This window comes from Hippopotamus amphibius, chromosome 12, assembly GCF_030028045.1.
Source record: "Hippopotamus amphibius kiboko isolate mHipAmp2 chromosome 12, mHipAmp2.hap2, whole genome shotgun sequence".
Lineage (NCBI taxonomy): Eukaryota > Metazoa > Chordata > Mammalia > Artiodactyla > Hippopotamidae > Hippopotamus > Hippopotamus amphibius.
In genome coordinates this window covers 87398502-87409539 of record NC_080197.1, presented here as the reverse complement: position 1 = coordinate 87409539, position 11038 = coordinate 87398502, and the positions used below count along the sequence as shown (strand labels likewise).

Here is an 11038-nt window from a genome sequence, read left to right as displayed (position 1 = left end):
AGGAGACAGAGTCAGGCCTGGTATTTCAAGCCTTTGTTGAGAGAAGGAAAGTCTGGGGTTTATGTACAAGAGAGAAGGAAGTGGTACATATACAAAAAGGCGTGGGCCCCTGTATTCCCTTCCAGGGGCTGAGAAGAAACTGGCAGGGGACTGAGAAAATAGCTAAGACCAGCATGACCTTGCTCCCTGCCAACAAAACCTAGCTGAGGAAAGGAGATGAGGGTGCTATTGGCACACCCTTTCTCTGGCTATCTTGACGCTGGGGCAGAGAATATTATCCCTCTGCCCACCTCAACAAGGAGAGTCAGCCTAGAATGCAAAGGGCCAAGTGCCAGGGGCATGGCATCTCTCCTTTCCCCTTATCACTAGGACACAGGCTTAGGAGAGCCTTGCTTCTGGTAAAAGATTATCTGAGATTGCCAGGTCCTGGGGCTCCCTAAACTTGGACACTTCTAGATCACAGCTGACCATCAGGTTGCAAAAAGTGGAAGAAAGGAGGGATAATTGCTTTCTCCTCTCGTTCCTCTGGCTCTAGGGATGGTGGGCCTAGGTGCCTATGCATAGCCTAAAGCTGGAAATGGTTTTCTCCAACCCTGCTGACCCTTGAGGAAATGAAGTTGAAGACCTTGGGAGCAAAGTGCAGTACTGAAGGCACCAGGGAAGTGCCAAGCCCTGAAAGACCTAGTGCTCACAGTGGCGGCAGGCAAGATGCAGCTTTGAGAGCTGGGGTGGACACTGGGTTGAGAGCATGGCCCTCCGCTGGGCCCCTGGCCAAATTCCAGGGCTTCAGGTCCACTGGTTGGACTTGCAGGACTCTGAGGGTTGAAGTGCTTCTGCCTCCAAGAGGGTCTCAGTGGGGGCCCGGAGCCCGAGGGGGGCCAGCAGGCGGTGCGGCACTCCTGGCTTGGTGGCGAACGACAAGGGGCTGGTGGTGGAGGCCTGTGGGGAAGACAGAGGCCTGTGAGCAGGCAGGGAGGCTGGGCCAGGCCCACCTTCTGTAGGCCCAGCCCCGTAGGCAGGGCCGGTGAAGAGCCAGCTATGAGGTCGATGAGGGAAAAGATTAAAGAGAGGCTGGAAGGGACGGTCAGGGAGATTTCCAGGGCGGGCTCTGCGTGTTCAGAGGAACAGGTGGGGGTACTAGAGGCCACTGGGGAGTGATAGAAACAAGGTGGACTCAGCAAGAGCTGGAAGCTGGGAAGAGATCCCGGGCAGACTGGATATCAGGAAACAGAGGTCAAGTGTCATCTGATGCCCCTGGGCAGAAGCCACTGCCAGAGCTCTTAGGAGGAGGCAAGGACAAATGATCCCGGGGCCCAGCACCAGAGCCTCAGCCTCAGCAATCGGAGGCGGCGCCTGGTCCTGCCTGTTTTGGCAACTCCCTACCCCTTGGGTCTTAGTAGAAGCCAGACAGCATTAATGGGAGAGATACCACTTCCCTGAGGGCACATGCAGGGGACAAGCCGTGCTTCTCAGAGCATGAGGCATGCAAGGGAAGACGTATGTGACCCCATCACTACGAGGCTGCCAGAGGATGTTCCAAGTCATGCAGGAGAGGAGGTGCCTGTAGGCCCCAGCAGGAGTCCTGGGAGGCGGGCATGCAGAGAGGGCAGCCGTGGAGCCCAGTACCTGTCAAGGGCCCCAGCCTGGGGTTAACAGTTTGACTCATCATGGTGGGCTGCGTCACAGAAGAAGCGCGAGCCCCGCTTGGCAGTACGGGCCGTGAAGGGGACACTCTTCAGCACTGTGGCCCAGGAGAGAGACGCAGCGGTCAGGCCCCTTCGGGGTGGAGTGGGAGGAGGGCCCAAAGGGCTAAGGTTGGGGCTGGGGAGCTGGGCCCAGGGGCCAGGTACCAGGGGAGGGAAGAGGGCCCCACCTGTAATGATGTCCTCAATGGTACCATCCTTCCCCTCGTAAACAGGCCGGTGCTCCTTGGCCTGGCGCCGCCTCAACTCTGCAATTAGCTCCTGCTGTTGCCACTTGTTCCGCTGGGATGGGGTCTAGGGCCGAGCATTTGAAGGGGAAGGGAGTCACCACCAACCTGTCACGCACGCGGCCGGTTCCCGCCCCGAGATGCAGTCTGAGGGTGCCCTTGGGTGTGCTCGCCAGCCCAGCCCCCACCATGGCCTAGGAATCCCCTCCCACAGCCCCTCTCCCCATCCCTTTGGACTCCAGCGGCAGGCCCTCTGGGTGGTCTGTGGGCTCCAGTTCTCCATCCCCTCACCAGCGCTCTGCTCCACCCCCTCCTAATCCTTTGCCCTGTTCTCCAGGCCCCAGCTCTTGGTCCCACCCACCTTGGCATCCAATTTCTTAGCTTCCTGAGCCAGCTGCTTCTCCCGCATTACCTCCTCCTGCTTTTTGCGGGCTTCGTTCTCTTGTTCTGCTTCCTAAGAACCATTAAAAATGGGGGCGGGGGGGGTGGGGTGGGGGTGGGGTGAGCCTCACACAGGCTGTGAGGGGAGGGGCTGACACTAAGGGTGGAGAGTGGGTGTCAGTGGGACCAGAAGCCCCAGGTGGCCACCCTCTGGAGGGGCACTTCCTGCCCCAAACAATGACAGGAAGGGCCTGGGCCCCCACCCTGCCCACCAGTTCACAGCTAAGAGGCCTGTGGCCAGCTTCCATCGCTCCCTCCCAGGACTCAGAGCAGGAGACGGAAAAGGCCAAGACTGGAAGCCCAGCCCTCTCTCCCACTACCAGTTTTCTCTCAGCCAAACTCCTCTTTAAAAGCCTCTCTTCTGCTCACCTTGTAAGAACGAATGAATCGGACAAATACTGGGAAGAATACAGAAGGAGGTGTGGTCTTGGGACTCTCACCGAAGTAGCGCACAACCGCATTGTAGGCCTCCTGGGGAAGGGGTGGGCAGAAGGGGTCAGCCCAGCGGGGAAGAAGAAGCCCACCTTCCACCAGGGACAGGAGACCCACAGAAAGCAGCAGCCAGGACCCAAGGAGGAGAAGAAGCAGCAGCCCCCACAACCCCGTGGGAGGGAAAAAAACCAGGGGCTCCCAAAGACCTGCCACCCCCAACACCCCCTTTCCCCCTGCAATCAGCTTGATGAAAGTTCTTTGACCCAAGAACCAGACTGAGCCCACGAGAGAGGCACGGCGCCTTGGCCCCGGCTTCTCCACCCGCCTCCACCCTGTGCTCACCTCGGCTGTCTTGGCGTCGCGCTGGAGCTTGTCCAGTTTGCCTTCGTTGGCGCTGAGGAAGCTGCGCAGGACGCTGTGGTCGTGTATGCTGCACTCCCGCCGGATCAGCTCCATGCCCCGGCCCAGCTCCTTCACGTCCAGCAGCACGTTCTCCAGGGACACTGTTGTCACCAGAGCCCAGGCTGAGGACTGCAGCCCAGGACCACAGCGAGCTCTGGCCCTCCCCCTCAGCACGGGCTCACTCAGTTTCTCACGCCCCACTTCCACAGCTGCCCACGTGGACAGAGAGGGGTGCACCAAGCTAGCCAAGCTCTCACAGGAGCCAGGAATGGACGCTGTGGGCCCACGATCCCCAAGGCAGCAAAGAAAGGCAAGCTGGAGACTGCGGGGCTCCAAAACAGCTGCCTCGGGGCTGCCCCAGTTCACATGCACAGCAAGAAGAACAACCACTGATGTCTGGGGGGTCGGGGAGGGGGGCGCTTTACGGGTTTCTAAGCACTTCACATCCATCATAGAGCCACACAGGCTCTGGGGCCAGCCTGGGGGAGTTGGGAGGAAAGAGCCACCGCTACCTTTCTCCACCAGCACCCGCGTGGGAAGGGCTGGGAGTCCTGGTGCCTGTAGGAAGGCGCCCCCTGGGGTGGCCCCTGCCCACGATCCCAGCGGAAAGCTTTGAAGTGGTCGGAAAAAGAGAAAACAAAAGCCAGAAAGAAAGGCACCCAAGTGCTGCCCCTCCTCATAGCTTCCGGGGATTGTCCTGAGCTGGACACAAGGGCAGGCTCACTGCGCCAGGCTCCTCTCACCTGCTGCCGCTTTCTCCACAAAGTGCAGCTCGTGCCAGAAGTTAGCCAGGTCTGGGTATTTCTCCTTTACCGTCAGGGCGATGAAATGCAGCAGGGTCATCTTCCTGTCAGTGGACTTGGTGTCCAGCAGCTGGCAGAGGTGCGCAGTGGGCACTGTAAGAGGGCTGAACACCTGGGCTCCGCAGCCGCTGCCCCCTCACGCTTCCTGACCCCTTGCTGCCCCCACCATCTTACCAGATCCAGGCTCTGGAGCTTGAAGCCATACACGGCCCCCCGCTTGCTGCTGTTCATGTAGTTCCCCAGCGCAAGTATGATCTGTCCAAAAGATGCACGGGAGGAACTCAGGGCAAGCCCTGAGGTCTCCTTCCTCCTCTCGGTATAGCTGCAGGGCCCCAGGTGGACCTGGGGTCCACCAGCACCCCCATCCACAACCTCTCCCCACCTCCAACATCTGCTTCAGCTTCTGTGAGGACTTGACAGAGGCGGAGGCTGCAATGATGGCATTGAGTTGCTGGAAGGCAAGATGAAGAGCTGAGTAACCCCACGCCGGGATGGGGCAAGGTCAGGGAGGGGCTGGCAGGGCAGGGGAGGGGGCCCGCAGGTAAAGGGTGGAGGGGTGGCCGCAGACAACCACAGCACGGGTGGAGGCCATACCGGCGTGAGCATCTGCAGGTTGTCCTGGAAGTTGCCCAGGAAGGCCATGCCGGCCATGCGCTGGGTCAGCCGCTCCACCTTGCTGAAGAGCAGCATGAAGCGGTCCTCGGCCGCCAGCTCCTCCAGGGGCTGCCGCTCCCGCTCGTACTGCCGCAGCAGCTTCACCTCGGCCTCCGTGGGCAGGAAGCGCATCAGGCACTCCACGAAGTCCACGGGCAGGGTCTGGAGGTCAAACCTGCGAAGGAGGGAGGAAGCATCTCAGGTCTCGCCTTTGCCCACATGACCCGTCATCCCTTCATGTTCTGACTCCTCTAAGGATGGAGGGCGGGGTCTTGAGCAGCGCACAGCCAGAGGCAGAGGACTCACCGCCTCACCTCCAGTAACTCCAGGCCTGGTGACATTCAGCACCAGAAGCAATCCTGGGGTCACATTCCATTCCATGCCCTGTTTAAGAACTCTTCAATGTCTTCCCTCTGCAACTAGGGAGAAGTCTTAATACCCAGATGTGGCGTAGGAGGCCCAGCCTGCAAGACTTCTGCTCATCTCTCTACTCTGTCTCTCCTACTCCCCTCCTTACACTAAAGCCACACTCAATTTTCAGTACCTAGGGCACCATGCCTCTCCCTCCAGACCCTGACCTGGACTTCATATGCATCCTTCGGGTCACAAATGAGACATCACCTCCTCTAGGAAGCCTTCCCTGATCACCAAGCTCAGCTACCTGGCCCTCCCTGTTCTCCCAAAGCTGCCTGTTCCTCCACTACCTTGGTGGTTACTGCCCAGTGTTACTGGACTGTTGCCACTAGACTGGGAGCTCCATGAGTGAAGGTCTGGGATGACACCTCAGCACCTCACACAGTGCCTGGCACACAGCACAGATGCAGTAAGTTTTGGTCAAGACATCGATGACTGAGGGAGTTCTGTCAATGCCCTGGAATTCAGGGAAGGCTGGGATCCTAGGTGGACCTCCTAGGTGGGTTACCAACTCGCTGCAAGACCAGGGCAAGGTCAGTGGGAGCCTCACGTGTGGATGGCCCTGCAGATCTCCTCAGCTGAGCGGCCAGCCTTGCGTAGGGTGATGGCCAGGTTCTTGGCACGATTGGCTTCCAACAGGGTCACCTTGCTGGCAGCCTTTTGTGCTGTCTTGTTCTTGGAGCAGATGAGGTCAAGGGCAGGGCCCTGGGCTTTTGTCTTGAACAGTTCTTCGAACTTGTCCAGGTCCAGGTCCTGGCAAGAGTTGATGAGAAGGGAAAATGCTGTGGCCTCATCTTACAAGAGGACCCCCTGGCAGCACACCAGCATCGGCTCAGCTCTGGTACATGGAGGGCTGAGTCTGAGGGCTCTTCCAAGGCCAAGAGATCTAGCTTAAAAGGCAACCTGGTCCTCAGCCCCCAACCTCACCCCTCAGGACCCCAGGCCCTGCTACCTCCAAGATCTTCTCATCATCAAGTTCACTGAAGACAGTGCCACTGATCTGGTTGGGCTTCAGTGCTGTCCAGTTGAAGACTGGCAGCCGGAACTTGGTCTTGATAGGTTTCTTAATGCGAATGGCTAATTTGGAAGGAGGATCAGTGAGGCAAGAGCCAAGGACACACTCCTTCAGTCCCACTAGCCCTACCCAGAGCCCTCAGGACACTCACCTGACAGGCCTACTGTCAGTACCACAGAGGGAGCAGCGCCAGGGAGAGGTGGGGCTGGGGGACACTTGTCTGGGGAAGAAGAAATGGCACAGTGACCCAGGGGCCAAGAGACTCCCCCTGCCCGCCCTACCTGTCCTTAAAGACTCTCAGGGAATGAGGCTGCATGAGCTCTCTGCCCAAGAGGCTCCTAAGTGTCCTGACTGGGGCAGGTCTTGCTGGTCCCCGACCCACTCTCTCCTGCTTTGGTCAAAGCCCTCTCCTTGGATGTCTTCAAAGGAATCAAGAATAGCATCTTTATGCTCCTTAAAACAGATCTACCTCTGCTCTTAGACATCCCTTCCCTAGTAATCTGTGCCTCCCTCGGATTCTAACCCTCCCCCAGCCCCTCCCACCTGACTTTACATTCTTCCAGCCACATCCCCAGTTTCTCCCTGTAGAAGACACTGCTGACAGGGTTTTTGGTCTGGCCCCACAATAAGGCTGCACTTCTTACCTTTTACCAGGTAAGGGTCCTGCTTACCTGGTAACGGGGGAGGTGGTGGGGGCAAGGGAGGAGCTGGTGGTGGAGGCAGAGGTAAGGCCTCCTCGGGGGGCGGGGCTGGAGCCAAGAGGTCCAGGTCGGAGGGTGGCATGCCCTCATTCAGCTCCTCAGGGCCTACCCGGGCCAGGGCCTCATTGCCCACTGACTCCAGGCCCCGGACGCTGGGTTCCAAGTGGCATCGGCGCTGGAAGGCCTCCTCCTTCTCTTTAATGAGCCGCCGCAGGGTGTGTACCTGGTGGCTCGTGTTCTCATAAGTCTCCTATTGGGCAGATAGCACCATTAAAAGAGCACCTGAAAGCGCAGCAGGCGATGCTCCTGGGAGTGACTTTCTACCCAAGGAAGGGAGGGTGCTCAGAGGCAGAAAGCAGCAGAAACCCGGGTGCGGACCAGGGGAAACTGGAATGAAGCAGAACAAAAGAGGCAAGCGGAAGAGCCGGCCTGCCTGGCTGGCACCCTGAAGTGTCCTTTCTCACTGCTCCAGCCCAGTCTCACTGGTCCCTCAAGGCCCAGGTAGAAGGTTGCCCTTGTGAAACTCTCCTTGACCCACCAGCAGCCTGCTCTCAGCCCTCTGTGCCTCGGTGCTGCTCTCATTTCATTTGGTTGGTACAGTCCCTCAACTGGAAGCCCCCTACAGACAATACCCTGCCTTAGCCACCTCTGTATCCTTCACATTCCCAATACAGCGCTTCAGACTCTTAGCAGGGGCTTGGCAGATATATGCTGAGCTCAGCAGAGCCGGCATAACTGTATTCCTGTGGAAGAAGAGGTGGGTTGGGCATGATTTTATAACTAATAAGAAGTTAGGTGAGGGGCAGAGAAGACACTGAAATATGAGGAGGCCCTGGTCTCCGATTTGGGATACCTGGTGGATATCCTAATAAAACAGGCCAAGCACCTGGGCTATTCTGAGCCTGTTCATTACACTGGACTGGGGAAGCACATGGAGGTGCAGGTGAGGGAGAAGCAAGGGGATGGGATGGCAGGAGGGGGCAGGGACTCCACAGGTGCCCCACCTGCTCCCACCCTCCTGTGTGTATGTCTGCCCCACTCTGGCTCCAGCTTCCCTCTCCAACTAAAGCATGGGATGAAATCATCAGCCCACCTTCATTTGAGTGCCTCAAGGGTGAATTAAGGCCTGGATTCTCGAGGATTTGACATAACTCAGGAATGAAAAGCAAGGCTCCCAGGCCCCAGTGCCCAGTACCAGTCAGGGGCTCCCTTCCCCAGGTAACTTGGTACCTTGATGCTCTCGAGTTCCTTCTCCCGCTGCAGCAGCTGCTTCTCTAGCTCTGCCACACGCATCATATTCTCGTTCTCTAGGTCCAGAAGCTTCTCTGTGAGCTGCAGGATGAGAAGGGCAGGTTTGGGGCTGGCCCTAAAGCCTGGGCACTCAGCACAGTCTGAACCCTGGTCAGGCCCTGGGCCCGACCCCTCCGCTCAGGGCTCCAAAGGCAGCTTGGCCCAGTGGCTTCCCTGTGTTACTCCTGTGGGCACAGGGTCTGAGACCACGTGAAACAGTACAAGGCAAGTGGCCATATCTGCCGCTCTCAAGCCTGAGGCCACCTCACATCCAGTCCTGCGGTCAATGTGTGTTCCACAATCCAGTGCCTCAGCCAGAGCACGCGTGAGAGAGCCCCGGTGGATTCTGAGGCCTCCCTGAGGCTCAGTCGGGAGGTAAGTAGGATTCCCGGGACTCAGATGTCCCCACTCTCTCCCCACCCTCAACAGTGGTTTTGGCAGCAAAGGAGGACCACCTACATGGGACACATGCTCCTCCAGCTCTTCCACTTTCTCCAGGGCCACATTCTTGGTCTCGGCATCCTCCAACAAACCTCCCACATCAAACACATTGTCCAGGTACGCCTGGATCTGCACCTGCAGCTTCTCGCTCTCTGTGTGCCTTGACTTCTGGGGAAAAGCAGAAACAGCAGGAGCTGGGGGAGCCTCCTCATCACCCTCCATGACCCCTCCCTAGAGCCTGGGACCCAGGGAGCTCCTACTGGAGCCACGTCAGATTCTCGCCCTGCGGAGCTGACTAACTGAAGAGCCCTCTGCATGAAGGCCAGAGTCTCAGGCCACAGAAGACAGGCAGCGTGCCAGGAATGTCCATGACTAGGCTCTTGTAAAAGAAAAACCCTTTGTGATACAGCTAAGCTGGTCCTCTGCCCCGAAGTGCCTCACCCTGGGGGACTCCAGCCCAGCTCACCTGCAGGAACTCCTCCAGTCCCAGCTTTGTAAACTCGTACTGCAGGTGGACCCGGAAGTTCATATCCTCCACCGAGTGCACCACGATGTTGATAAACTGCATGCAGGCCACCTGGGGAAGGAGCAGCCCAGAGGGGCAGAGAGAACCAAGACAGGGAGGGGAGATGGCTATTAGATCCAGCATTATCAGGTGGATAATCAAAAGGAGTGAGTAAAAAAGGAACGTCTTTCAGGGAGCAACAGGACAGTTTTAACTTAAAAATGTCAAACTTCATATTCATTTTACAAAGACAAGTAAATTACATGAGAAATAGGTATAAATGAAGATTCGGCTGATTTCTTTTGCACGTCAGCAGGTATTTCTTGAGACAACCCTACTAGCTGAATACCCTAGACTGAAGGGAAGTAAAGCTAAAGGAAAAGTTGGGGAAAAGGACGGCAGCTCAGAAAGGATCCAGATCAGGGACAGTAAGGCCACCAAAAGGGGGAAAGGGGATAGACCCAAGGCAGAAAAATGACATTGTTGCGGAGTTTCTAAAAGCTCTCTGGGGTGAGTGAGTGGACAAGGAGCAGGTACTGGGTAGAGGACCACTCTAGGTGCTACACAGAACATCAAAGTATGCTGTCGGCTGGGCCCCTGGTCTCAAGGAGTAGGTGGCCCTACTGGGCATGCACGTGACCCAGGCCCAGCTCCTTACCATGAAGTCGATGTTGCTGTCCTCGTTCCGGAAATACTCCATCAGCTTCTCAAAGCGGTGCAGCTCTTTGCATACCTGAACAAGCAAACTTTCTCAGTGATAGGATCTGTTCCATGCAAAACCCAAGCCCCTGAGCCCTGGTTCCCGGGAACATCTGGCAAAGGGACCAAGTGCAACCACAATTCTTTCTATGTAACAGGCCACTTGGGACATTACAGAAGAAAGCCTGGGACCTGGCATCTGTTCTGGGTCCCTGAGGGAGCTCAGTGAAGTGTGAGCCCATAGTCTGGGCTCTGGGTGCCTCTGGGGGCAGGGCAAGAAGAAACACAGGGGTCTGGTGTTGCCAAGTTATTGAAGGAAGGAGGGAGGGTGGAGGAAGGTTGGAGGCCATGGCTGAGACAGGAGGCTGAAGTCCTGGTGGGGATGCAGGAGAGAGGCCTGGGTGCAGGAAAGCCTCTGTGCTGCGAGCAGTCCAGAGACTCCTCTGAACCTCTGGCTTCAAGGAAGAAAAGCCATTTCCTGGCTTGAACAATGGATGCTAGGGACGAGGTCCAAAGAGGAGGAAGAGGTGGGACTTGTAGCTGCAGCTGTATGTCGAGGAATCCTATGTTCAAGCAGATGGGGGTTTCAGAGCCAGGCCCAGAGGCTGGGGAATTCCAAGCAGGAGCGCCCTCTCCCCTCACCAACAACAGCCAACAACCCAGGAGGATCCCTGCTTGCCTTCTCTTCCCACTACAAATATAATTGCCTCAGTTTCTATCCGTGAGTTCACAGCCTCAGAACCACCTGGGGAGACTGTTAAAGCCAGGCCTCCCAGGGCCATCTAACAGGCTCTTCAGGTATTCTACTGCACAGCAGGTTAGGACTACTGGACTACAGCCCTCAAGTGAGGGCATCCTTCACTGGCCAATCAGGTGCTTTCCTGACACAAGATCTAGTAAGATTCAAGTTTTGGTTTAGCTTTAAAAAAGCAGGGAGCAGACTACTTAGCTAAAAACTGGGCTGTTAAAATCCCTGGGATGTGTGAGATCACAGGAAAGAGAGTGCTTACCTACCTGGCTCCCACCTCCTGCCGGCCACACACACACACACACACACACACACATACACACATGCACACACACACATGAATGTAGGAGACTGACCTCTTTGAAATTGTCAAAGGCAGCAAGAATGATTTCGTGACCTCCCCGTACCAAACATACGGCTGCCAGGAGCTCTAAGACAAGGGCTTTGGTCCTAAGGGGTGGAAAAGGAAGATTAACACCCTAGTCTCCAACCCTGGCCACCACACAGCTCACTTCCACACCTGGGTGAGTCCTTTCAAGAGAGGAGAGACAGCCTCAGTGGTG

General features: G+C 57.0%; 1 protein-coding gene across 6 annotated transcripts in view; it reads right to left on the bottom strand.

Annotated features, from left to right (window-relative positions):
* Positions 1-18: 18 nt before the first annotated feature.
* Positions 19-11038, bottom strand: part of FMNL3 (formin like 3) — a 56854-nt gene continuing 45834 nt past the window's right edge. For 3 of the 6 annotated variants that reach the window (XM_057701725.1, XM_057701729.1, XM_057701728.1), the window contains 19 exons: positions 10832-10925; positions 9687-9761; positions 8990-9100; positions 8542-8691; positions 8023-8124; positions 6763-7042; positions 6243-6311; positions 6029-6153; positions 5627-5829; positions 4603-4837; positions 4391-4459; positions 4183-4263; positions 3949-4078; positions 3146-3306; positions 2741-2842; positions 2292-2384; positions 1874-1997; positions 1627-1741; positions 19-939 (listed from right to left, as the gene is read on the bottom strand). In XM_057701725.1, coding sequence (XP_057557708.1) covers positions 1650-1741; positions 1874-1997; positions 2292-2384; positions 2741-2842; positions 3146-3306; positions 3949-4078; positions 4183-4263; positions 4391-4459; positions 4603-4837; positions 5627-5829; positions 6029-6153; positions 6243-6311; positions 6763-7042; positions 8023-8124; positions 8542-8691; positions 8990-9100; positions 9687-9761; positions 10832-10925 — 2296 coding nt within the window. In that variant the 3' untranslated portion in view covers positions 19-939; positions 1627-1649. The remainder of the gene's footprint in view (positions 940-1626; positions 1742-1873; positions 1998-2291; positions 2385-2740; positions 2843-3145; positions 3307-3948; positions 4079-4182; positions 4264-4390; positions 4460-4602; positions 4838-5626; positions 5830-6028; positions 6154-6242; positions 6312-6762; positions 7043-8022; positions 8125-8541; positions 8692-8989; positions 9101-9686; positions 9762-10831; positions 10926-11038) is intronic. The other 3 variants (XM_057701726.1, XM_057701730.1, XM_057701727.1) reach the window with 2 other exon arrangements.